The 26,864-nt window shown below is 51.3% G+C and overlaps 1 protein-coding gene across 4 annotated transcripts in view; it reads right to left on the bottom strand.

Annotated features, from left to right (window-relative positions):
* Nucleotides 1-222: 222 nt before the first annotated feature.
* Nucleotides 223-26,864, bottom strand: part of PAX2 (paired box 2) — a 75,193-nt gene continuing 48,551 nt past the window's right edge. For 3 of the 4 annotated variants that reach the window (XM_054581722.1, XM_054581720.1, XM_054581721.1), the window contains 5 exons: nucleotides 19,953-20,128; nucleotides 17,702-17,828; nucleotides 3,154-3,255; nucleotides 835-921; nucleotides 287-363 (listed from right to left, as the gene is read on the bottom strand). In XM_054581722.1, the coding sequence (XP_054437697.1) occupies nucleotides 287-363; nucleotides 835-921; nucleotides 3,154-3,255; nucleotides 17,702-17,828; nucleotides 19,953-20,128 (569 nt within the window). Of the gene's footprint in view, nucleotides 364-834; nucleotides 922-3,153; nucleotides 3,256-17,701; nucleotides 17,829-19,952; nucleotides 20,129-26,864 lie in introns of all 4 variants that reach the window. The other variant, XM_054581719.1, reaches the window with a different exon arrangement.

Below are 26,864 nucleotides of genomic sequence, written 5' to 3'. Positions count from 1 at the left end.
GACGCACTGCACCTCGAAGTTCAGGCAGACAGGGAGGGGCAGCGGGTGGGGTTGGGGGCAGTGGGCTGGGGCCTGAGGGTCCCGCCCGCGGCTCCACTAGTCCTGTCGGGCCTTCGATGGGGTGACGTGAAGGGCTGCAGGTGTCCTGGGGTGGGGTGGGGCTGGGGCGGTGGCCAGGAAGCTTCGAGTGGAGTCGGTCCTCCCTCCCTCTGGGGTGGGCTGTCAGACGGGGACGATGTGGAGGCCGAAGCTGTCGGCCTGAAGCTTGATGTGGTCCCCGCGGTAACTAGTGGCGGTCATAGGCAGCGGCAGCAGCGGCAGGGGCGGAGCCCCGGGGGGCGGCACTATAATAATAAGGGGAACCTGGAAGTTAACACAGGAGAAGAATGGGCTGGGTGAGAGGACAAACAGGAGAACAAAAAAAGGAAAGAAAAGCAAAGACCTCCCGGGGCTCGGGTATGGCAGGACCGGGCAGGAAGACCTTGGCTGGGCTTCGGGAGCTGGTTGCCCCGAGGAGAGCTGCATTCACCGGGTGGGAGAGGGACCCAATCGGCGACCACCGCTGCCCGACTGTGGACCTTCCAGAGGGGCTGAGGGCGGAGGTGGCGCACGGCCTTTCAGCGGCGGGGAGGGAGAAGAGGGGAAGGAAGGGCAGGAGGCGCGGGCGTCCTCAGGGGATCCCGGGCCTCAGTGCTGCACTAAACGCCTTGCCCGGCCGGCACCCAAAGGTCAGGTGCCTGGGAGTCGGACGCATCCAGAAGCAGCCAGCGCGAGCGGGGCGAGCAGGGGCGAGCTGACGCGCTGAGCCGCCGGCCAGCCAGGTGGCGTACTCACTTAGTAAGGCGGGGTTGCTGAATCTCCAAGCCTCGTTGTAGGCCGTGTACTGGGGGTGGCTGTACGGGTTGCCGGAGAACTCGCTCCCTGCGGGAGGGTGGGGGTGTGGGGATCAGACACACGCAACTCCGAGGTGGACCTGATGTGCCAGGCTGGCAGCCTCCCCTGGTCAAGGTGCAGGTGGGGCGGGCAGGGCATGCCTGCTGCAGGCTGTGGGCCAGGTGAAGGCGGAACGATCGACAGAGCCCGCGTGGGGAGAGCCGGTGGTGTGTGTGTATGGAGGGGGGTGATGCAGAAGCACCCACGAGCCTCGCACACGAGTGTGGAGGGATCTGCCTGGGGCTCGCTCGTGGAGGCGCCTGGGCCACGCAGGAGGGGTTCTGGGTCCAGGCACGACCACCCCGCTGCGTTGGGGGACAGGGTCTTTGTAGTGGAGACTCTGGTTCTGGGAGCCATAGCCCCACGGGGTGGGAGCGGGGGAGGGTGGCGAAGAAAGGCCCTCGGGACACTTTGTCCCAGAAAGTCCCAAGAATGGCATCTCAGCACTGTGCCAAAGCAAAGGGGTTCGGGCTGTGCTGGGAAAGCCCCCCTCCCACCTTTCCCTGAAGAGATTCCACTCATGGGCCACGCAGCAGGTGAAGGAGGGGGCAGGGAGCCGGTGGGCTGCCCTCCGGTCCGTAAGCGGAGGCCCTCCGTGGGCTGGGAGCCCTCGGAAGCTGCTTCATTCCCTCCGCGGGAGAAAGGCCAGGCCTCCGGGTTTCCCCCTCGCCCTTTCTCCTGTGTGATGACCCCAGACTGTTTACAGTGATCCCTAACCGCGGGTTAAGTAGAGGAGAAGGGGCCCCTCTCGGAGAGGGAGCTGGGGTGGGGGTGGGGGATGCAGCCACTGGAAAGCCTGTTTATTGACGAGGAGGGAAAGCATGCGTGCAGCAGGATAATGAGCTTCTGAGCTCAACTGTGACCAAGAGGAACTGAGCTATCTCCTTCTCCATCGCTAATGAAACAAGTGTAATTTCCTCATCAGCACTAGATTCTGTTTAACGACTCCCCCCTTGCCACCATGAGCTCTCTGCGCTCCCCTCATCCCCACCTCCTTCCAGGCTTCCCCCTCCCTCACCCCCATCTTTTCAAGACCTTCTCCAGCCTCCAGCAGCTCACTGCTGGGACGTTCCTGGAAAAACCTCCTTGCCCCCAGCACTTCTACTCCCCCTACCCCACATCTGGTTAGGACACCCCCCACCCGCATCTCTCAGATCTCCTTATCCAGCTCCTCTAACTCCCTTCAGCCCCGATTCTACCCTACCCAGTAGCAATGCCCTCTTTGCCATGCCCCTCCCCCAACTCTGCTTTTTGGGGCTGTCCCTGGATGGAGAGTCCAGGAATGGGGCCAGTCCCCCTTTTCTATCCACCCCCCTCCCATGAAAATTGAGCTTCAGGGAAGGAGCACCCAAGAAGGCAGCCACAGGAGTGGGTGCAGGCTCAGCGAGTCTCACTCCCTTTAAGTCAAGAGTTTTTTGGTGTTTATGCAAATAGGAGCTTCACCTCTCTTTGGCTTCAAGTCCGGCTCCCAATCAGAGGTGCGGGGCTGGCAAGAGCACAAGCTCCAGCTGCCCTACCAGACCCTAAATGCGGCCTCTGCCTCTCTGGTGCACACAGCCTAACCCAGCTGCCCTCAGACTGGCCATGGCCTGGGCTCTGAGGAGCAAGAAGAACCGGGTTCCTCTGAGGAGCTGTGGGCGTGCTGTAGCTTCTCTCTCTGAAGCCGGCCTCTGTGGTTCCTGCCTTAGCCTGTCCCCCTGTTCCTCTTTCCTTAGGGACCAGCTCCCTCCTCTCTCTGGGGTGGGGTAGGTTCTCAACACTGGTCTTCCCTGTGGGTTGGTGTGGACCAGGGTGGCTTTGTTTGAGTGACTGACATGTCCCTGGAAATGGTTCTTGGCTCCAAGTTTCCATGGAAACCAGGGCAGGCTCTTCCAAGCAGTGTCAGCTGGCTGGGGGTGGGCTGGGGCACTGAGGGCGGAGCTGAGGCTGAGTGCTTCCCTGGGCATAGGCTTGGGTGGGTGGGCCTTGCGGAGGGCCCATGACAGACAGTGGGGTGTACACAGCAGACACTTCTGCAAGCTCCCTCTCTAGGTGGCTTAGGAAGGAGGGTTAGGGACCAACTGCAGCTCTGGGGAGAGAGAGGAATAGAACAGCAGTGGTTTGGGGGAGGGGATGTTGGATCTCCTCCCACCCCCAGCCTCAGACTAAAGACCACTCAGCAGCTCACCCACAATTTAGTTACCCCCACATAAATTAGGCAGCTGCACCATTGTCACCTACCAGGCACCATTCCTGCCAGGGTGGAGGTGGGATAGCTTCCCTGGCCAGTGGGGGGCACGTGAGGGGGGTAACCAGGCAGAGTGGTGCTCGCCATGTCACGACCTGGAAAAACACAAAGGGGAAGCCATGAGGCCTGGAAGAGAGAGGGCTGCCTCTACTCACACCAGGTTCTCCATGGAAAAAGAACCCTTAGAGAAGAAAGAACTGTGTGTAGACACTCAGGGGTATATGTGATGAGCCGGTCCGAGTGTGCCTTTACAAGCATGCAAGCTTGTCACCTATCTGTCCTGTGATCAGCTGTGTGTATGCTCTTTGTCCTTCTCTGTGCATGTGTGTGTACGTGTTGGCCTTTGCTTGGTATCTCTTTGTAGCCCAAAGCCAGATGGAGAAGGGAGGGAGGACAATCTGATTTTATTCCTCCTTCCCAGTGAGACATCTCCCAGTAGCTGCAGTTTCTCCAGTAGCCAAAGGGACCTCTATGACCTTGCTCACCTCTCTCCTCTGTAACACCCCATCTTTCCTACAGGCTTGGAGGACACCCCTACTACCCCCCACATGGGCTGATGGGTCTTTCTTGCCTTCTCCAAGTGCTACTGCAGGTGCTGGGCCTGGCAGGTGAGGAGAGCAGGGGGCCAGCCAGCGGGCTATTTTGCTGTTAGTGGCATTTAAATGAGAGAAAACCATCTCTGAAGCAAATGAGGAGCTTTTAAGCCAACAGTGCAAGTGGATCAGATCAAGTTCCAAAATCTGCTCCCCCACCAACCGCTGGACATTTGTCCTGGGGGTCCTCTATTAGCTAGAGCCTGAGGAGTGGGAGCCAGGGTTCTCCTTAGAGTCCTGGAGTGAAGGCAAAATGAGTCCATGTTAGGGAAATACCCAGGGTCTACAGACATCTCCTCTGGAACACAGCTGCACCTGAGTGGCCTCCCTTCCTTGCCTGTCCCCTCCATCACCACGAAGGGGTCCCCACCTCCCTTTGCATTTTAGCATTGTCATATTCCAATGACAATAACTGGCCCTCTTCCCCCTCCCACACTTTCATGCCTTAAAGACAACTTCAGGCTCTCCTGGGTCTTCTGGGTCCCGTTCATCCTCTCCAGACCCCCTTTATCCTCATCTTCATCCAGTGCCGCTCTCCCACTCTAGTGCCTCTGCCCAACCCTGGGAAAGTAAAGTGTGGCTAGAGGAAGTCACCAAACTATGCATATCTGGCCTAGTTCACCTTCTGTTCATTAGTTGCACTAATCCTCATCCTCCTAATGGCTAGTCCAAAGTGCCTCTTTCTCTCTCTCTCTGCCCCCTCCCTTCCTCCCTCCTTCCCTCTGTCCTTGCCACTTGCCCCTTGAAATTGACCTCACCTCCTCCTTTTTGAAACCTGTGAGTTTCCTCATCCCCACCTTAACATCTGAGTGATTTGCCTTTCCTACCCCCAGCCTAACAGAGATACAGTTCAGGTGTTTGTATTTCTAGCTTCCTGCTGAACATTTTCATTAACGATCCCACTGTCACGTCGGACTTGACAAGAATAAAAGCTGATTCATCGTCCCCATAATCGGTTCTACCAACAACCTCCTTGAAGACCATCAGACCAAAAATATTGGACCCTTCTTGACATGGTCTTTTTCCTCCCTTCTACCTGAAGTCAGTCACCAAGTGTGGTCAATTCCTCTTATCAATGTCTGTCACATCTGTTCCTTCTCCATTTCCTCCACCACCTCCATAGCTCAGCTCTTAAGAGCTGCACTTGGTTCACCACAAAATTTTTCTTGCTTGTATTTCCTGCCTCTACATTCTTCCCCCTCAGTCCTCTCCCAAATGTGGATGCTTGGCTTTTCCTCATGGAACATCGCTCTCATCACTTCCCTTGTAAAAAACTGTCATTGATTCTCTGTAGGCTACAGTTTGACTCTAAACTCTGCCAGGCTTTCACAGCCTCCCAGGCTCTCCTCCCCACCCAGCTCGCTCAGCTCTGATTTACACCTCTCCCGGCTGAGTGTGACTGTGTTCATCGGCTTGTGTGCTGCGAAACCTCTGTGCTTTTGCCATACTGTTTTCGTCTTCTTAGGCATAGTTTCCTTCTCCTTCTAGCTCGGGCTTTAATATCCCTACTGTTTCTACCCATCAGAAAAGTTTCTCCCCATCAGAGAAGTTTCTCTCTCCTAAACTTCTGTAGTGTCTGTGCTCCATGGTTTAGAATGTCATTATATTTCATAATACACCAGCCCTGCTGTTCCATGCCAGGGCTGGCTTCCTCAAGCAGATCATAATCAAACCAAAAGCCCCGTCTTCTGCACTATCTTGCACAGTTGAGAAATGGTAGATGCTCAATAAATACTTTTTGATTAATTTTCTATCACTCTATGCATTTGTAGGCAATGAAAACAATAGAGTGGGTTATATCGTTTTTTTAACTGTTTTATATGTGTTGGTCTCCTTTGAAGAGGTAAAGCCTGGGACAAATGTAAATGTTCAAATCTGCCCTTTCTCTAAAGATAGTTTGAACAATGGATTATGAATTTTTATAGGTTGATGAAAGATTTACAGTAAGGGGCTCATATATTGTGACTCAGCTTTATCATGTAATAGAATGATTTTCCTCTAACCTATCTAATATAGCTAATATCTTACATTTTAAAACTGAAGAATAAACAACAGAGTAGAACTGTCAGACAAGAGACCACTGCAGACTCCCAGAGAGATAGCAGAAAGAATCTGTGTTTGATTTGTTGTGGGTTTTCTTGCATTGACTTCTATTGTCAATAAATGATTTACTCCTTCTGACTACCTTTCAGAGAAGTAGATCTGGAGTGGACAATGACAGCCATATCTATCAATTCCTAGAGAGATTAATAATATGGCATTTATTGGTGAAAAAAGGCCCAAGAGAGAGAAGAGTTAGAGCGGATATAGAGGTTTTGAAATTACAAAGATACAGAAAGCCAATTCCTCTTGGTCTTGCGATATTGATATCTACCAAGTGGCCAGGAAAAGAAGTATGCTTCTTTTTTAATAAACAGGAATTTAAATGCATCTGAACTCTGATTTTCAGCTGCATGGTTTCTACAACCTGTCACACATGAATTCCTTGTAATCTAAGGTCTTGTCACATAATACCATACTTAGGTTCAGAGGCTGGATGACTGGAAAGGTGTTTCCAGCTAACTGGGGGGTAACCTTACTGCAATGTTTATTTCCATTGGCTTTTTCTCCTGCCAACAACTGCCTATAGAAACTTACATGCTTAAAGTCACTACAGAATTGTTGATTGAAAGACACATTTCCAAATTCTACTTTAAACACCGAATCTGTGAAGTGCTATTTAGGCTTTTTTTTTTTTAATAGTCAAAGTGTCAGTCTATTTATCTTTTTCTCAAAGTGAGCTTTTTTTATTGAGGTAACATTGGTTTATAACATTATATAACTTTTAGGTGTATAGTATTATAATTCAGTCTCTGTATTTACCCAAAGAACACAAAAACACCTATTTAAAAAGATATATGCACTTCTGTGTTCATTGCAGCATTATTTACAATAGCCAAGATTTGGAGACAACTTAAGTGTTCATAGACTGATGAATGGATAAAGAAAATACGCTTTACATACAAGGGAATACTACTCAGCCGTGCACAAAGATGAAATATTGCCGTTTGTGACAACATGGGTAGACCTTGAGGGTATTATGCTAAGTGAAGTCAGACAGAAAAGGACAAAAATTGTCTGTTTTCACTCTTATATGGAATGTAAAGCAAAAGAAGACAAGAAACAAATGAACAAAGAAAACAAAAACCAACTCATAGATACAGCCTGATTGGTGGTTATTAGACATTTTTAAAATGTGAGCGATGAAACCCATGATGGGGAAAAAGCATGCAAACTTCCTGATGTTCAGCACACAGCTGCGCTTCTGCTGCTCCAGAGTCTGGAACATGAGAATCGCTACAAAGAGGGGCCCGGTCAGGATGTCTAGGCCAGCAAAGGTGCAGGCCTGCACACAAAGCACTCTCAATAGCTTCATTAGTACACAGGTGACACCTGAAGAGCAGGAAAAAATTGACCAAACTCTTGCCAGAGCCATATATTCTTCTGGAACACCATTGTCAATAATGGAAAACGCATACTGCAGGAAGTTTTCAAATTACTGAGACCGTCAAACCATTTGCCCAGCAGCATTCTTTGAGCAAGCCCCTTTTAGTGAGAGAATATGAATGGGTAATGGAATCTGCAAGGAAGAATCGACAGGGTACTGGGTCTTGCGTTACTACAGACAGATGGACAAATGGGAGTGGAGATGAATTCTAAAACTGAGAGACAACACCGCCACCTCCTTAAACAAGCAAAAGCTCAGAAAGAGGAAAAAAAAACCAAAACCCAGCTACACAGCAAAATAAATCACTTATAAAATATGTCCAACAGGAGATAGGAAGCAGTAAAGTTTTTGCTGTGCTCACTGACAATCCCAGTAACATAAAAATAGCACCAAGAATTGCAAATGGATAAAACCCCATGTATTACAAGAGGATGGGCATTTCATGTTGGATACTTGCTTCCTAAGATCACAAAGTTTTAAAGATGGAAGAGCCTTTGAGATGATCAGTCTAACTGGCTTGTTTTAAAGCTGAGGAAAAGGAGGCACACAGAGCCCCAATGACTTTCCTATGGTTACACAGCTAGTGAATGACAGAGCCAAAGTTTGCAGCCATGTCTGTGCCACACTATCTTTTAATGATCACATGAAGCCAGATACTCACAAATGAGCCAAAGAAAAGGAAAAGAAGTCCTCCAACAAGCAAAATCTCATATTGTCACTGTCGTCATTAAGATGAGGCAAGAAAAACAGGACACAAAGAATAAAATACTGACACCAAAAGTCTGTAGTTAAACCCCATGGGGTGGGGTATTAATCTCCTTTGAGAATTTTCTAGAAAACAAAGAGGCTCTTCAAGAAACAGTAGTAGTTGAGATTCTTAAAGTACCCAGAAGTGTTCGAAGCACTGTACTTGATGAGGATGTCTTCTCAGTTCAACTGCAGAAGTCCCTGAAGATTCTAAAGCCAATTTCTACAGCAATCACTACATCTGAATCAGACAGTGCACTTTTGTCAGACATTCCCTACCAAATGGGCCAGATCGAATCAACTGTTTTGGAGAATCTAAGTGAAGCTGCTTTTACAAGGACAGAGAAAAGCAAAGTGAAAGGCTATTAAGAAATTGGAAATTTTCAGTCACCAGATAAGTTACGCTGTTTTGTCAGATCTAAGATTCCAGGGCAGACTTGTGTTTCTACTTGCACCTAGACTAACTAGCTAGCATTCATTGAGCACCTACTATATGCTGGGCAGTGCCCTAAATATTTTCTGTGTATTATCTCATTTAATCCTCATGCAACCTATGATGCTGACCTGTTTTTAATCACCATTTTATAGATAAGAAACTGAAACCGAAAGGCAGGATGTATTATATCCAAGGTTTCTTAACTAGGACATGGCATGGCAGAATCTGGACTACAGAACAAACAGTACACCTGGGTGATTCTAGAATGACAGTCTCAAATATTGTAGTCCCAGAAAATAGATAGGTATTCGGGTCCAGGAAAGTGGCCTGAGATTATGCTAAGCAAATGCTTCCTATAACAGAACATCTTGTCATTTCTTGTTTCTTGTATGTTTCAGGTACTTCCATTTTCCACAGCAAGGGTTCGCTGATCCTGTGGGACTCCACAGATATGCTTCAGGGAGTCAGTATAAAGCCATACATAAAATGTGATAGATATACGTATATAATATCTAGATGGCTTTTATCATATTCTCAAAAGCATTCATGACCCAAAGAGTAATAAGTAGTATTTATAAAAGACTAAACAAACCTCTGTTCTTTGGTGTAGAAAAGACACTGATTTGTTTGAAGCCACTTGAATTGTACTGATAAACAAGACCATATGAAGAACACATGAAGGAGCAGAGAGGCTTATCTCAAGTTAGGAACATGTTGGCATTCAGAAGACCAAGGAAATAATAAAAAGGAAGCTGCCAAAGCAGTGGAGGTGCTTTGGCTCCGTGATGGCTCAGACAGCAAGACTTATTAGACGTGGATTTATACAGAAGTTATATTCAATGAGTTTAGAGAGGCTTTTCCTCAGCATCTTTCTCTGGAAATGAGCACTTTTGCTATCCACTTGACACTGTAGAGGACCCTAAGGCCACAAAACATAACTCTTGTTTTACTATCCTATCCTCAAGTTTGCCTGCTTCTCATAAGGTAACGAAAATGAAGACGTTAGATTGCTCCAAGGATGGCAGTCTGTGGCTGCATTTGACACAAGCATTTATACTACTTCCAAGAATACACAGTTATTAAATTTGTAATTACTGCCTAGACATACCGTATGCTTACATTTACTATACCAATTATGATCACTTTATGACCAACCCAAGTTACATAATACACTAAGGTAACTTTAAGTCTGTAAAAGATGATTTAAAAGGAGAGGGAAAGACGTTTTCTGTTGTTGTTGTTTTGCTTATTTCCTTTTGTTTCTTACTTCCTAAGGTTTCTCCTCCAAGGCAGAGGTGTCGGTGTGAGTCCCCAGCCCCAGCCACTGTCTTGGCCCCACAGCTCCTCATCCCGAAGCTTGTCCCCTCCGGGTTCCAGCAGAGGGGGCTGTGCCTGCAGCTCAGGGTGGCTGCTCTCCCAGCTGATCTTGCTTCCCACAGACAGTTGGACCTTTCACTTAGTCCCTGGTGCATCCTAGGCAGATCTGTGTGGGCTCAGTGAGGTCTTCGCCTCCATAGCCAACTGGCCGGACACAATCAGGCATGCTGTTCACTCCCCTTCTCCTCACGGCACATGGCCTTCGCCGGGGCCATGGCAATCCACTGGCCTAGAGAAGGCGTCCTTCTAACTCAGCCAGACTATGCATGGAGCTGCAGCCTCAGCATCCCGGGATAAGTCTAGGGAGTACTGGGGAGAATCACATGTTCAGAGGGCTAATAGGGTACTTGGTTATGGTCTAGTCTAACTCTCTCATTTTACAGAGGAAGAAACGAAGGCTCAGAGAGGGGGAGAATTCCAGCCCTTTCCTCGGTTCACTTCCCCACACTGCCTTCTCTGGCTCCACTGGCACATCGCAGAAGGTTAGAGTTGGGCAGGTGCTGGCTCTCTGGAAGGCTGGGGCCTGGCCTCACGGACGGGCTCAGGGCAAGAGCGGCCCTCGTGCTGGGTGGGCAGAGGTTAAGCCTGTTTGCACAGTCTCCCGATACTCCAGCTCTCCCAGTTCCTCTCTGGCTTTATTTTGTTCTCTGAGAGCACTGAATTGTCAGCTCTAATCCTTCCGAAAGCGCAGCGTTTTTCAGGCGCTCTGTGTAAGTGAAACCCTAATCCCAAGGAAAACGGCCACTTAAGCTGCCGGAGCATTAGGCTGCTCTCCGAGCCTGCCCGGGATTTCCTCCCTCCTCGCCCACCGGCCCAGCCGCCACTGGGAGGAGAGGGAAGGATTCCAGTCTGAAGGCATGCAAAGCCCTCTCAGAAGTAACAATAGTGGCAGGGCTTGCCTCCCAAAGCTCAGGGCTGAAAAAGTGCTGGCGTGTTTGTCCTGAGGCTACAGCTAATGTGGGGGAAGGAAGGATTCTGATCACTCTGGGGAGGGAGTGGGGGGGGGGGGGGGTCTTCCTGTCACCTTGGGGGATGGCTGGCTCTTTGGGGTAAACAGGCTTTCGGGTGTTGCCTAGGTGGCTTGGAGGTCACCAGAACATTTCTAAGCCTTTGGTCCCCATACATACCTGTAACATTCATTGGAATACTGCAGTTTAGGTTTCCTGGTCATTTAGAAAAGGTTGGGTTGACTGACTTTACTTTTACTTAGCCAACCTTTTCTTCATAGAAAGTGCCAGATAATGAAGTAAACAAGCTTAGTGCTGGGAGATCCCCCTTTGAGAACTCTCCTTTGGGATACGCCAAGTGTCTCTGAATATCTACAGCAGCCTAAATGTTCCCTATAACCTGGCTAATCATGAAAGCAGCAACCCATGTTTTCTATTAAGTAACACTTTGTTTTTGGCCTGAATTGGCTACTACATGGACTTGAAATAAAGATCATCAATTTCTTGAAAATATTTTTACTCAAATTTAAAATCTCCCTGATCTCTAAATGAATCGATGAGACCATGCTGTGGAGGACCATGCCCAGTCCACCTGGCATACTGAGTCTTTGGGTCTCATGGGTGGAGGGAAGAGATGAAAGGAGGGGCTAGGAAGAAAGGTCCCAGGTAATGGGCCAGATTTGAACTCAGCTTAGAAGAGTATAGAGTCACGTCTTTGCTAAAATGCCTGGGAACCCTTCATACCTCCCCTCTGCAGCTCCATTAGCAGCCCCAGGTGCTTCTGCCAAGTCATCCTGGTTGGGGGGAGGGCAGGCAAATAGGAAGGCTGGTGGGCATGGCATGGAGCTGGAGACTGGGGTGGTACAGCTTTTATTCTGTTCAAATTTGACCTGACTCTCCCAGTCCTAGAGTAGATTAATGCCTCTTCTTTCCAATATCCTTCTCCTCTAGAGGTGGATGGGATAAAGGAGGAAGAAAAAGAGCCCTGATCCAATGACTCCCCAGGCTGCAGGCCCAGGGCACCTGCATTATCTGTCACTGTCTCATTGCTATGGAAATGCCCCCATAATTAAATCAGAACTGAGGTCTGGTGGCTGGAGGTCCTTGGGGATGTGGCTGGAGGCCTTAGGGATGTTTGGAGGAAGCTAGCTTCTCTCCATTGGGCCTTCTCAGCTTAAGTGAAGGGTCTAGGGCCTGGGGGTGCTGAGGAGAACCCTCTGGCTTGGCTCGGCCTCCACAGTAAAGGGCCCTCTGACACTTGCCACATGTTGATGGTGTCCTGGTCCTCTCTCCTTTCAAGGTTGGAGAGGAACTCTGATGTCTGTGCCCTAAATTCCTCTAGCTAATCAGGGGCTTTGAGCGGGCAGACGAGACTAGAAGACTCCCAGCCTCCTTCAGAAACATTTCTCAGCCTTTATTGCCCTTTCCTCCCCCAAGGGGCTGGCCAAGGGCTAAGCTGTTTGTTTTATGGAGGGAAATGCAGTTGCATTGGAAGGGAGTTGTTAACTACAGGAAAGAGGCAGTTCCTGGAGGTCCTCAGGACTCCCTGAGTGGGAGGAGGAGGGTTTCCCAGGCTCTATACTTCTATCTGCTAAAAGGCCACTTTGCTGACCATCCCAGACATGGGCAGGGAATCTGAGCTTCTAAGGGCTCACAACCCTTTCTCAGAGGCCGAGTCCACACTGTTCTCCCAGGCGTTCAGGCCCTGGCTGCCAGCCCTTGCTTTTCTTTGAATTTTACCTTACTGGCCTCCCCACCGCTGCTCAAACTGGTATCTTCTGCTCCCTATCCTTGCCTTGGGCATGTCACTCCTGGGCAGCAACCACATCTCCTTCTGGTCCTTAGCTATGGATTCCTTCAGAGGTGCACTCCCTCTCTAGGCACCAAGAGAAGTTTCTCCCAAGCCCTTGAATAAAACTACCTTCTTCCCACCAGGGTGGGGAGGCTAACAAGGCTCTCCCCCCACCCCACCTCCCTGCCCACTGGGGAGAAATGCATTGCCCTTGTCATGACTCTCCAATGTTCAGAATAAAGAAGATTCTCTGCTGGGACCGAGCTGTCTGGGAGCTTGGATAAGCAGGGGACAGGCTCTGCTTTAAGGCTGCTCGTGGCTCATCCCTTTCCATGGCTCCTGAACCCCAAAACAAAAAGCTATATGTGTGGTCTTCTTTTTACCCTTTATTATCTCCCTCTCTCACGATCTGCTGAGCAGTCATGGGGGAGGGCAAACTTGATCTAGATCTGTGATCATCATAAAACTACACTTCTCTTTTATCTTTTTTAGAATATTAAACATGCTTATTTTATCGTTGCTTTGGATTGTTCTATGATGGCCAGTGCTTGGGGCTGTTAACTGTCCTATTTATTGCTTTTGCAAACTCTGCCTCATGATGCTTTGTGTGGATGTGAGGTGTGTAATTTTTTTATAGTCAGCTCATCTTTAGTGGTGGGTTTTTTTTTCCTTGTGGGAGTCCCAGGTGCCCCGGATTGGGGAATATCTCTGCAGAGAAGGTTTGTCCTTATTCCTGCTGGGGTTTCTGAGTTGGCTGCTATCCTGGACAAATTTTTAAGTAAGTCCTTGGTTGGGAGTTCCTGCCACATACTCATGGGATAAATTTGGACTCTGATCCGGGGTTATGAGCAGGATCTTCATTTCTCATGGAGACTTTTTCCCCCCCACTTGCTTCCCTGGGCCATTGGGGTGGGTTTGTGTACTTCCCTTTATTGAATGGTGTTGTCCTTCTCTGTTCCCAGCTTTGCGCAGGGTAATACTCCATTCTAGCTTCCTGCTTCTCTTGGACTCAGGGTTGTGTCTCCTGTCTTGTGTGCTACAACGCTGGCCTCTCCCCATTAGGATTTACCTCCAGTGGGATACCAGCAGCCTCTCACATACTGCTCTGTGTTTGAGTTTCCCTCTATTTCTATTGCCAGAGAGTGAGGTTTGGTTGTGTATTAACAATTCTTGTTGCTATGTTTTACCCAGCTGTGTTGTGGTGAGTTTCACCTGCTTCGTTTCTGGCCTCAGTCTCATTCCTGCATCCCCTCTCGGGGACTAAAATGAGGGTGGTGAGAACTACGCTGGCACAGAGCTCTCTTAGTGCGTGGCAGTGATGCCCACTAGAGGCCAGTGAAGCCTGCTCAGCGCAGCAGCTCCGGGGACTGGTGGATTCCTCAGCTTCTAGAGGGAGCGCGACAGCCTGCGCATAACGCCTGCCTTTCTCCAGTACCATCTCGTTCAGTTTGGGCTCCAGGGTAGAGAACCTGCTCCCACCTTCAGGGAGGACTTCCACCAGGTCAAGGGACACTCTAAGTGGTCAGAAGCATCTCCAAGAGACTTAGGGATCCCTGAAACCAGTACTCCTCTTTTCCCAGATCTACATTAATGCCAGTGTCCCCTTATATTCATCTATGGCAGTGGGGCAGTGGAAGGGAGGGTTCGAGGTGACAAGGCCATGGGGAAGAGGGACTCCTTTTTTGCCAGTGGTAAGGGATGAAGACACCAGCTCACAGCTGGAGCCAGAGTCCTCACTGAAGAGGTCCAGATCCAGAGGTCCCTGCGACTACTGAGGGGTTGATGGCGGCCCCCAGGAGGGTCTTTCGGAAGAATAAGAAGTTATAAGAAGGTACCAGCTACAGTCAGCCAACCCGAGGAAGCCTGGGGCCAGAGTGCCCCCAACCTACTCTCTCGTCTGGCTGGTCCCTTTTTCCTTATCACTTAGGAGCTACTCGGCTCCGTTCCAGACCAGCAGCCTAGAGCAGTGGGCTGGAGAGAAGAGATGCCGCTGAGCTAGAGCAGCCCAGCGGCAGAAGAGAAAGTGGGTGATAAATTTAAATAACCAGCTTGACTTGGCAGCTTGCTGAGTTGTGATGCAGTGAAATTAAAATCTCGGCAGAACTTGCAAACACTACCCAGAAAAATTGGTCTCTCTCCTTGGTTCCATGATGGAAGGCGGGGAGGGCAGGCTATCGGGCCGAGCCGCGGCCTCTGGCAGCCACCCTTGCTTGCAATGTGATTAGCTGTGTCCTGGCCCACTGGGCCCCACTCTCTCCTCCACACAATAGTCCAAGCTCCTCTCTCCTCTCAGTCCTGACCTTGTGGAACAGCTGTATCAAGTGGCTGGTGAAGTTTGAAATCAGCCTCCAGTGCCAGGAGGTGGCAGGAATATCAATAAGGTCGGCTCTTCAAGTTGGGCCAGGGCATTCTGGGCTGCGTTCCTCAGGACTCATTCCCGGAGGTTTGCAGCCTCAGCTGCCCGTCCGCAGGGAAGACGAGCGGGGCGCCTGAGATGCGGAGGATGAAGACGGCTCCTTGAACACCTGGGCACACCTGGGCCCACCTGGGCCCACCCTAGGCCCACCTGGGCCCACCTAGGCCCACCTAGGCCCACCTAGGCCCACCTAGGCCAGGCTGTGGGCACAGGATGCCTCCCACCGTCTCACACTGAGCACACACCTGGCCAGAATCACCTATCCGAAAGGGCCTCGCTTTTTCTTCCTTCACCAAAGTGCTTCATATTCTCCAACAAAATCAGCTTTTCAAGAATCTTTGAAAGGGATTTCTGCAAATACACGAAAGTCTCTCCCACACCCCAGCCACGCCTGGAGCCTGGTTCTCCAAGATGCCCGCATCTTTCTAGAGAACCTTGTGCCTGCTTTCCTTGCATCACTGCCCACTGCTGCTCACAAAGTCCCGGCCCGAAGGCCAAACATGCTGGACCCACTCCTGAGATGGCCCGTGAAGTCTCTGGGCACTGCCCCGCTTCTCACCTTGACAGTACCTTCAGGGAATTCTGTTTGTCCCCATAATAAACACATCATGAATCATTCATCTTTAATAGATTATGCAAATTAGGAGGACATAAAATCAACAAAGATCAATAACTGCAGCCGTTTAATTGCCAGCAAAAACATTTTAAGAATGAGAAGCCCTTTCTCGGGTAATGGCACCATTCATCCAAACATTGGATCTTGGCCTAAGTGTAGAAAATCATTCCCGGCCTCCACCCCCTCTACCTCCCCTCCCCCACCTCTCCACACACTTCTCTCTTTTTGGTAATTTCCAGTTTCTGAGCGAGTTTCCCCGTCATTACCACTGGTGAACAGCTCCGAATGTTAATGGTTCTGCTTTTGTTACTCCTCGCTTGATTGAAATGTCGCATACAGATTGAGATGTTAGTGCTAACTTGCCACCTGGGAATGTCAAGCTGGGTCTGAAATGAACTTTTCTCACACTTGGATCCAGATGGATCAGCCGGAGATGTTCCCAGGCTGAGCTGGGACTGTTCCAGGGCCATGGGGGGGAGGCGGGTGGGGGAGGCTCAAGGTGGAGGGACCTCTCTACACCAGCACCGAGTTCTTCTGCAGCAGGAGCCCTGCCCCCAAGTTCCATCTCTCCTACCTAGGAAGCCCCTGCCTTCTGGACCGTGGCCCTGGGCCCAGGGGAGCACAGCTGGGACTAGAGAAAAGGCTCCCGGGCTCTCTTTCACCAGCTGCCTAGGGTGGGCACCCTTTGGGAAGTGACCACTAAACTCTCGGCAGATCAGGAGAAAGGTGGCCTTGCCTGGGCCATCTCTCTGCCTTGAATCAGGACATCCAGCACAGCTCAGAGAGCTTCCAAGCTGAGCTAAGGAGTGCGCATGCCAAGGGTCAGTTGATAACAGGCTGTGTCCTGATCCAGCTAGGGTTGTCGTCACTCCCCAAAGCCTGACCGTACAGTTTTCTGACACTTCCAGAACTTGACCTCTCATTGTCTAGCCAAAGAGCTCAATGCTGTCCAGGCCAGAAACAGTGGTACCAGGATACTCCTTAAGGAGGACCTGGGAAGGCAACAGGGCTCCCACAGTCCCCCAGGTGGAGGCTGGGTGGCCACGTGCAGCCCATCTCAAGCCTGAGCCATACTCGGATCGGCTCCACAGCAGAAGCAGGGCCCTGTCTTCCAGCGAGTGGGGCCGGGCCTGCTCCCGGTCTTTGCCACTGGCTATGATGCTGGATGCTAGCTGCCCTGCCGCCAGGTCCCCAAGCTGCCTCCGCTTGCCTTGCTCGACAGGTAACGCCTCAGTGTCTCCCAATCCCCACTGAGACCCTTCTTAATCATTCTGTCTCCTAAGGAACAAACGGCACATTGGCTTTAGTGTCTCCAGAATAATTAGGTGAATTTTAATAACACCTCAATGTGTGTCTCTCCCACTTGGGCACTTTTCTGGCCTGGAAACCCTTCTGCAGTGCCAGGCGCCTTCCACAGACGGCAGCTCTGAGGCCTAGAGCTCCATTGGCTGGGCCCTTCCCTGAGCCACACCTCAGGCTTCTTCCATTCTAGCTGCCTCTGCCGCTCCTAATGCAGAGGAGCATGTGGAGTATGTGCCTCTGCATTTGAGTGTGGGACGGGCCGGACCCTGCCTGGCCTCGAAACCAAGCCTTGGTCTCTGATTTCCCTGGGAAGCCAGAGGATGCTGGGATAATTGTGCTTTTCTATAACCACAGAGCTGGATGCCACATCCTGAAGCCCTAAGCCACAGCAACCCAGCCTGCCCAGAGGGAGAGGAAAGCAGATCCCCAACAACCTTGGGGATGTAAGAGGCTGGTCACTGGATGCTCATGCTCCCTTCTTGCCAGCCTGGCCTATTTACCCTCTGCCCTCTCATGCATGAGTCCTGGTAGGAGGCTTATAATTCTGGACACCTAGGTGGAAGCAAGAAAAAAGCAGAGAGGGGCAAGAGGACGGGCAGAAGGAGCGAGCAGCAGCCCCTTTTGCAGGCTGAGGCACACAGGGACCCTGACCACAATTTTTCACCCGCACATCTGCACGCATCTATTCAGGAAGCACCCTGGGTTTTGGTGACTCGCTCTCTCTGCAGATATGGCAGGGGGCCCACTTGTCACTCTGGGCCCCAGATGGCATGAGCTGAGGTGCTGCCCCTGAAAGCCATGCTCCCACCCTCCTGGAAGCCCTCTTACCGGTCACAACGGGGTATGTCTGCGTGCCTGACACGTTGCTGGCCAGCTCGGGGTTGGTGGATGCAGATAGACTTGACTTGACTTCATCAAGCCCAGGGGTCAGGGCTGGGAGGGAGTACTCGTTCCCCTGGGAGGAGAGAGAAAAGCGACAGCTCTCTATTGATGCACACGCTTGGAGAAAGGGCTCAGTGTGCAGATGGGGAGGAGGACCGGGGAGCCCTCCCAGCTGGGGTGGAAGGAGACGGCCAGGCAGAGGGAGGGGAGAGTGGGAGGGGCGGGCTGGAGAATGATGGAGAGTCCTGTGTGGGTGGATGCAGACCTGACTCTGTGAAGCCGAGGTGCAGCGTGTACCTGATCGGCGGTTATCCCAGCACCCTTCACGTTGCTGTAGCAGCTCCTGCCTAAGAAGCCCCAAGGGTGGAGTGTAGCAGTGAGGATCCCCTGCTGACAGGCAAGGGGGCGGTTTAAGGTCCCCCTGGAGTGGGGAGCCTCGGGGAGGAGGGGCGGACCATGACATGATGGCAGAAGCAGCAGTAGCTGGGGGAAGGGCCTAGTGGGGCCTCCAGCCTGGCACTGCTGGGCCGGCTGATCGGGTGCTGGCGCCCCCTTTTTCAAAACAAACAAAGACAGCCCCACGGGCCCCTCGCTCTCTGCCTGTGCACTGGGGTATGAAATTGGGGAGGGGGAGAGTCCACATGGCTAACAGAAGGGTGGGAGGGGGCCAGTCATTGACTCTGAAAGGGTGTCCTGCCCGAAACACTCGGGTAATTGCCTTTTTATTGCAGCCACCGCCAAGCCAGACCCCAGAGCTGGGCAGGCCAGGAGCCTGCACAAAGCAGGAAAAGTTGCTCTGATTAATATTACGTTAAATTAAAACTGATTTTCTGCTCTTTCGGGTCCGTTTTTTTCCCTTCCACTTCCTGGCCCCCCCAGAGGACCCCCTCTCCTCCCTGGCTGGACGGGATTGCCTCGTCATTTCCAATTCCTTCTCGTATTGATCTTCCTGTAGAAATCAGTTTTGTAATTAGCTGCAAATTAGGCCTTCTACTGGGGGTGAAGCTGCCCCCTGATTTATCACCAGAGTAATTCGCTGTGATCGGAGAGAAATTAAAATGAACTCAATTAGGCTTCGGATTTGCTTTATGGGCCCTGCTCCGAGTTTCAGGGGGAAAAATGACTGTGCTGGTGTTTAATAGTCTAATGAAAGTAAATAAAGGTTATTCATTGTAATACAGCCGGGGACTCAGGGAGGGTGCACCGAGCAGCCTGCCTCGGCCGGCTCCTCCTTTGTTGGTTTATGGCTCAGGGCACCTTAAAAAGACTTTTGATTTTTGTTTTATGAAGACAAACAGCTTATGGGATAAAAGGACAGGCGGGGAGAGAGGCGAGTGGCCGCGAGCTGTTGGAGTCCTAGAGCGGAACTGTGCTGTGTGGAGCTGGTGGGGCTGCCCTGGTGCGTGTGCGCGCGTGTGCCGGCGTGTGCGTGCGCGCGTGGCAGTGTGTGTGGTGCTGTGGTTGTGGGAAGAATGGGGATGTGTTCCTGTGCGTGAGCATATGCACTGCGGGCTACACTGAGGTGTGGGGGGGTGGGCTGGAGGGTGCTGAGCTGGTGGGGGGAGTGCTGGGGGTACTGTGGGCTGGGGGGGCGAGGGAGATGGTGGGTGGCAGGGGTGTGTAAATGTGTGCACCCGGGGAAGCGTGAGAAGTTAGGGGATGTGTTTCTACACTGTGTATTGGGTGGGTGGGCTGTGAGCTGTGGGCTGTGTCCCATGCTGTGTGTTCTGGATTGGGGAGCAAGGGGCAGCACAGCTGGCCAAGATGACTGCCGTGCGCTTGCGTAGACTTTGTGTAGGACCTGAGGGATTTAAGCAAGGGACAGAGCAAAAGGAGGTTCCTGAGTACTCTATGCCAGAAGCGGGGCATGGCAGGGCCGGAGAGAATCTGTGAGATCACATGCCCACACCCTTCATTCTATAGATGGGGAAACTGAGGCTCTGAAAGGGGTAAGACTTACCTAAGGCCATACTCGCACCCAGAATTCACCATTTCTAACTACCGTATACCATAATGATTTGTCTTAACTCTACTGTAATGTCCTGTGTGAGTCTGTTCACATGGGCCGCACACAGTGCAGTCACACGTAGCACACGCAATGCTGGCTATCCACACGGCCGGTCCCTGTGCATGCTCTCCAGAGGCCTGCTCTGCCCAGTTCCTTTCCACTTCTGCACGCAGGAAGCGCCTTCCTCACCTGTTCTGATTTGATGTGCTCTGAGGCCTGGAAGACGTCAGGGTAGGAAGGACGCTCAAAGACCCGATCCAAAGCTTCCAGCTGCTGCTGGGTGAAGGTGTCAGCTCGCAAGTGCTTCCGCAAACTGTCCACGCCACTCTGGGAGTCTCCATTGGGGACTGAGCCCTCGGACACATCTGGGGGACACACGGACACTCGGGGCATCAGCACAGGCCAGCAGAGGCATAGGGTAGTGCAGTGGGCAAGTGGGGGCACCTGGCTCGGTCCCTAGGGTTTTGCACCCCTGCTAGGACCCTTACTCCCAGCTTTGAGGCGGCAGGGGCTGGCCCAGGGCTGGCCATGCCTCAGAGATCTGGCTGAGGTAGCCAGAGCCCCTGAAGGAGCTGGGAAGAGACAGGGAAGTCGTCCCCGTGTCGGGGCCAGAGGACTAGACAGAGGTGGAAGCCACAGGAGACCTCAGGGGCCATCTCCTCTGAATTCCTGCACCCTGGCCAGGGTCGGCCTGGGGGAGGGGCTGGGTGTCTGGGGCGGGCATTACCCAGCCTGTGGAGAATTGAACTTGGCTCTGAGATGAATATCAGTTCCACTGACTCCAAGGGTGGAAAATCATCAAATCTCCGAGGCTGAGTGTAACATGGAGCCTGGGTGAAGTAATTAACTCCGCCACTGAGCGGGGAGGGACTTGAAGCCAAGCGGAGGCATTTCGCTTGCATTGTGCCAGGACTGAGACCAGGGCAGGAGGACAGCAGGTGGCAGGTGAGCAGTAAAACACTAACTTGGGCAGAGACTGAAGACAGAGTCTTTGTGGACGCTGTGCCGCCCAGACCACCCAGCTCAGCCTCCGCCCCGACATGGACTCCGGCTAGGCTTTATCAGAGGCCGGTTCCTTGGCCACCTCGTTCCTCCTGTGGGTCTCCACAGGGAGCTGAGGCTCGCTCCATGAAGGACAGACCACAGAGGTGCCACATTAGTGCCTGCTCCCCGGGACTGCTGGCCAACTCTGTCCACACCCTGCTCTACCCAGGCTTTCTTGCTGTCCTTGCTCCCCTGCCCTCCCGCTCCAGGCCCACAGGAGTTTTCAGGGTACACAGTGGGCCAAGTGCCTACTTGGCCACCTCTCCCTGAACACCCACCCTGCAACTTCCCTGGACCAAAGCTTGGTCCTCCCAGCCACGCCTTGGCCAACCCCCCCGGGGAGCCTTGGGTCTGGGCCTAGCCCATGTTGTAGGTCCCAGGGTGATCCTCTGGGACTGTTATATATATCAGTTTATAGGTGATTATACAATATGATATAATCAATACTGCATTATATACAGTAACACTGTACAGTATCATTTGGGAGAACATAGAAAATATTACATATTGATTAACCTCAACCTGCAGCCATCCTCTCTTGCTGGCCTCTCAGACAGAGAACAGGGGTCTGCTTTCTTAATGGAACCTCCTGTCTACCCTCCCCTTTATTCTGGAGGGGATGGGAAAGCAAAGAAAGTGTGTGTGTAATGGTGGGGGTGGGAGAAGGAGAGAGAAATGAAAACCAGGATCAAGTCTGAGGACAGACAGACACAGGAACATCCGCAATGGTGTCTCTATGTTCTCTCTGTTTCTATGGGCACAAAACTTGGTGGTTGTGTTTCTTCTGTGTAAGCCTCCACAGTGACATTCTGTCGGAGAGGGTGTATGCCTTTCTTTATATAAGTTAGGGTGTGGCACATTTATTTTTTTTTCTTGTGTGAGTATCCTCCTAACAGATGCATTTCTACGTGTATAAACATATAAGTGTCTGGGTATGTGTAAGTGACAGAGTGGGAACTTTTCTGAAAAGAGGTGTGTGTGTGTGTGTGTGTGTGAGAGAGAGGTTGCGTGGGGAACATGAGCCCCCTGCCCCCATGTCCCTCCTGTCCCTGCTTCTCTTTCAAGGATGTGCCATTACCCTCATTCCACCCCTTGTAGCTCTTTGCATGTTTCACTGTGTTCTAATTCTCTCCTGCTGGGGTCCCCCTACCTTTTTGGGGAGCCAGGCTGTCAGGACTGAGGGAGGCAGTGAGAGTGTCTTTGTGTGTGGTTATTACAGTGTCACCAGTGGGTCCTGGGTGGGCATCTGTCTGTGAGCGGCGGCTCACACATTATGTGCATGGATGTGTGCGTATGTGTGGCGAGACTCATAGCATGCCTCTGTGTAGATTTGTAAATATGTCTGTGTGTGGCTTGGCTAAGCCTGTGCTTGTGTGCGTGTGTGTGTGTGCGTGTGTGTGTGTGCGTGTGTGTGTGTGTAGGGGCTGAACTGAAGCTTTGTCCTCAGGTCACTGGCTGGAGGAGTCTCTTTTCCTTCATTTATTCAGGGGCCCTTCAGATCTTGACAAATCTGTCACTCTAAATTTGCGAGAGATTATGGTGCTCTCTCCCCAGCCCGCAGAGAGGTGATATATGATATCTGCTGCCCCTATTGATTGCCTGATCTGGTGGCAGAGGCCGGCGAAATGAACTTGAAATGAACATCATGCCTCAACTCATTGTGCGTATAATACACTACTTAATCCCACATTTTTCAGCCGCTATGGAATTCAATTGATCAATCATGTTCCACTGATAGTACTGTTTTAGGGGTTATTGCTGCTCCCTCCACTCACTGACCTTTTTATTTATTTATTTTTGTGTATACTTGGGCCCTGGTGATGAGACAGGTTACAGAGGCAGCAATGGAGAGAAATGGGGAGGGAAAAGGAAAGGCAAAAGGAAGTCTGCTACTGGCAGAGATGGCAGTGAGAGGCGGGGAAAGGGAAGAAGAGGAGAAGGAAGGGGGTGGGGAGAGGAAGAGAAAGAAGGTGCTAGAGGAGCGGCAAAGCAAACTGCTGTGATGAAAGCATGCAGGGGACCCCCAAGAGAGGCTGCCGGAGGCTTGGGTAAACTCCACAAAGGAGAAGGAAGGTGATGAGGAGGGGAAAGCAGCAGTAATGATGAGTCCCAAGGAGCACAGAGGAGTTCTGGGTGATCAGGGAGGGGAGCCACGGGGCAGGGAGAGGGCAGTGGCCTGACAGGTGGGGGACAGGGGGGCAGCCCCGTGAAATCAGCCAGAGGGCCCATCGATTCTCCCAGGCTCTCTCCCGAGAGCTGGGTGGTACCCTTCCCTCAGCTAGAGAAGAAAGGGAGGAATAAGGTAAGAGGAAGGGTGGGAAGGGAGTGAGGAAAGGGAGATGCCTGAGAAAGAGCAGAAAGAGAGAGGAAGAAAGGGAAGAAGATGCCCATTCTGGGAGCCTGGGGCAGCACTGGCTTGGGTGAGGGCACTTGCCACAGGAGTAAACCCGGCTGGCTCTGCTTCCCCATAAACCTGGGCCTCCAGCTAAGGATGGCAGCCCAGGGCCCAGAGAGGGGTAGGGAGTGGAGGAGGAGGAGGGGAAGACATTAGAGAAGGAGCAGAAAAGACAAGAGAACATGGAGAATAGAAAAGGATGAGAAAAGGAAGCAGTCATTAGTGTAGACCATTTGGAGAGACCTCCTCGGGAGAATGGAAAGGGAGAGAGCGCTCAGAGTAGGATCCCCCAAGGGTGGTCTCAGAGGAGACAGCAAGGACGAGGGTGGAAGGGGGCTAGGCCGCTGCTGCTAGGCCTGGATACTGAAGTGCTTTTTGGCAGGGCTGGGCTAAAGTAGAGGAGGAGGCAGAAGCGGGTCTTGATCTATGTTCCAGAGTGAGCAGGGAAGGAAAGGGTGTGAGTGATTAGATAGCATCCTTTCCCTTGTGAGCTCCTGTGTGCAGGGACCATGGCCGATGCATCTTGGGAGCTCCAGCGCCAGGCATGGAGCTTGGCACTCAACAAATGACTGAATAAATGAATGAGGTTCTCTTGGGGAGCCCTCAAAGCCAGACCCCCGGCAGAAGGTCTCTGGCCTGGTGACCTGACTGGCTTGGCACCCCAGGACACTCAGTCACTCGTAGGGCAAGTCCCTCACACCCCAGCTCTCAGAGGCCCCTGGGCAAACCCGTGCCCCTCTTCACTCATTCCCACTGCTTGTTAGCGTCTGGCAGCCTCGACTCTGGCCCGCAGGAGGCCTTTCCTGCTCTCAACACTATCCTGCCCACCTTCTGTGCCTTTCCCCAAGGGACAGAGAACAGTGTATTCCCAGTGAAGAAGCTTGGAGCTGCAGAACTGCCATCCAAAGCGGGTAAGAGAGGTTGCTTGAGAGGGGGGCCCAGAAAGTCTCTGCATTGCATCCCCGCACCAATCCCTGGTCCCATAGAGCAGGGTCAACACAGAATGGGTCGATTTGCCTGTGGTGGGAGTGGGTTCCAGGGAAAGCCTTTCCTAAATGATGGACGGGGGCCCTGAGCCTTCACCTTGATGGGATAAGAAACCCATCCCTTGTCAGGACTCCAAGAAGAGGGCTGCAGTAGGGTGGCCATATGTCCTGAGATTTCTGGAACAGGTCTGATTTCCAAAATCCTTTCCTATTCTTGGGCCACGTTTTTAGACTGAGGTTGGAAAATGGGGTTGCTGTAAGTTTAGTAAGACCCCACAGAGCAAGGAAGGAACTGTGGGCTAGCCTGCCTCCTTATGTGAAGGATTCAGCCCTGTTCTCCTGCCCAGCCCTGCCCAGCCACCAGCCATTAGCAGCTCCCAGTGCTGAGAGCTTCTTCCATGCCACCACTGAGCTTTACAAGCCTGTTTAATCCCTCTCCCGCCCACACCCCTGGGAGGTAAACACTGTGAGACCTATTTAAAGATAGGGAAACTGAGCAAAGAGATTACTAAGTAGCTTATTTAAAGCCATGCGGCTGGTAAATGACAGTCAGGACTTGAATTCAGGTCTGTCTGCTCCCAGAGCCTGCTCTCTGCATCCTTTCACTCTGCTGCCCGGGTGCCAAACCCAGCAGCCCAGCTGGAGCCCCTTGGCCCCAGCCAGCATCCCCTTGTCTGCTTGCACCCTCCCTACAAGGAAGCTGCAGCCTGTGTCCTCTGCGCTGGCTGAGCACCGGCTGTGCCCAGAGTGCCTAGGGGACACCTGGTCCAAAAGTCCTCATTTTACAGTAATGAAAACTAGTGGGGTGGGCAGCGAGATGGGGGAGGGGAGGTGACAAGCCCAAGGTCACACAGCCAGGGAGCCTCAGGACTGGAGCCATCCCAGGACCTTTATTCACTACAGTGTGAGCGCTTTCAAGGAGAGTGAACTGCCACAAGTCCTTTTTGGGACAAGGCAGGTATAAGTACATTAATTCAATTAAACAAACTGCTGAGTTAAACCTTTGACGTATATTATTCTTTCAAGGGGAACAAAGGCTCATATTGTCTTCTCCTCTAAGCACTTTGTGTTTGCTTAGCGGTTAGCAAAAAGGCTTCAAAGACCTTAGGTTATTTGGGTTTCTCAGCCACTCTCCAAGGTAGGGGAGGATTATAATCCCCTTTTAACTAGTGAGGAAACTGAGGCTCAGAGTAAATGAGCTGCAGGTTAATGAGGGTAAGTGGCTAGCTCAAGGGCATGTCTCCCAGGGAGCCTGGCATAGGGAAAGTGCTCTGTAATCAGCTGTGGACTGAACCAGTGAGCATCAGCTCCCAGTCTCCATGAAAACGAAGTGAACCGCAAAACCAAAGATCATCTTGACTGAAAGGAGAGCTACTCACGTGGAAATTTTCACCTCATCTAAGTTTTTCCATATCATCCAAGCTTTGTACAATGAGCATGTACCACTTCTAGGATCACTAATAATCTTTACTACTCAATAAAAAGGCCTGATCTCCTCATTCGCTCAGCCTTGTCACCCCCCAACTATCCGTGGGTTTCCCTGGAGCAGAGTTCTCTGCCCCCCACCTCTGTGACCTCAGCAGAACCTTCTGTCTGGCCAATCATAAATAAGGTTATCCCGTGAGGTCTCAGCAGCTTGGAGAGGGCGGCAGTCACTGAACACCATGTCTAAGGGATGAGGGTTAGGGACAAGGGATAAAACAGAAGTGTTCTGTCTTCCTTGTGTGTGGACATTATACCCAAACTCCAAAGTAGTCACTGCGAGGGACAAGAGAAATTCTCATGCATTGACCAAAAAGTAGGTGAGGAAATGATAATACAAAATGCAATAATGCCATTTTCTTGGTCAGAAAGTGCCCAGGTTATCAAAGTCTACAAAATTAAAATGGGATAAATGGGCTGCCCACCAAATCCCAGGAAGTAGGAACTAGGCATTTGAGGGGACTGTTCTAAAGTATATAGTAAAGAACCATACTGATTTCAGTTTTCTAATACTCAACGCAAACATCTACCTGTCATTGGGGAAACTGCCAATATTACATTTCACATATGCTCATTAAATCTGTTTACCTTTACAAGGTAATTATTATTCTCATTTTCAGCTGAGAGGCAAAATTATTTGTTCAACACTCTTTCAAATTTGCCTCCTTTGTCAAAGATTGTCGTTATCATCATTTATTGAGCACTAACTATGTACTAGGCAGGCTCGACGTGCTTTACACACCATCTCTCTAATCCTCACGGAACACTTGCAAAAGAGATACCATGAGTTCAATTTTACAAAAGAGCAAACGAGCTCAGGGAGAGTTAAAAGCATGTGCAAGACCACATCGCTGACAGTAAGTAATCTTGGGGAAAGTAAGTCTTACTTCATCTGCAGACAAAAAGTGACCTGAAAAAGTGATACAGGAAGAAAAGAGAAAAACGTGGAGGAAGTGGAAACAGTGGGTGATGGGCTTTGGGCCTCCAGGGGGATGGGGGAGAAGAGTGGGACTCTGTGCAGACATTTGCTCCATATCTTTGGGACCTATGGCCTTTGCCCCCCTCTCTCTACACCTTAGCTCCCTTCCCCCTCTGAGGGGTTCACCCCCAGGCAGTCCCCCAGTCTCCCCAGCTGCCAGTTGTTGCAGTTTCAAACTCAATTGTTCTCCTCCGTACTGAGGCAAATGGAGTCAT

Source organism: Pteronotus mesoamericanus, unplaced genomic scaffold, assembly GCF_021234165.1.
Source record: "Pteronotus mesoamericanus isolate MK-2021 breed Mesoamerican mustached bat unplaced genomic scaffold, CSHL_Meso_final contig_657, whole genome shotgun sequence".
Taxonomy (NCBI): domain Eukaryota; kingdom Metazoa; phylum Chordata; class Mammalia; order Chiroptera; family Mormoopidae; genus Pteronotus; species Pteronotus mesoamericanus.
This window is presented reverse-complemented; position numbering and strand designations above follow the sequence as displayed.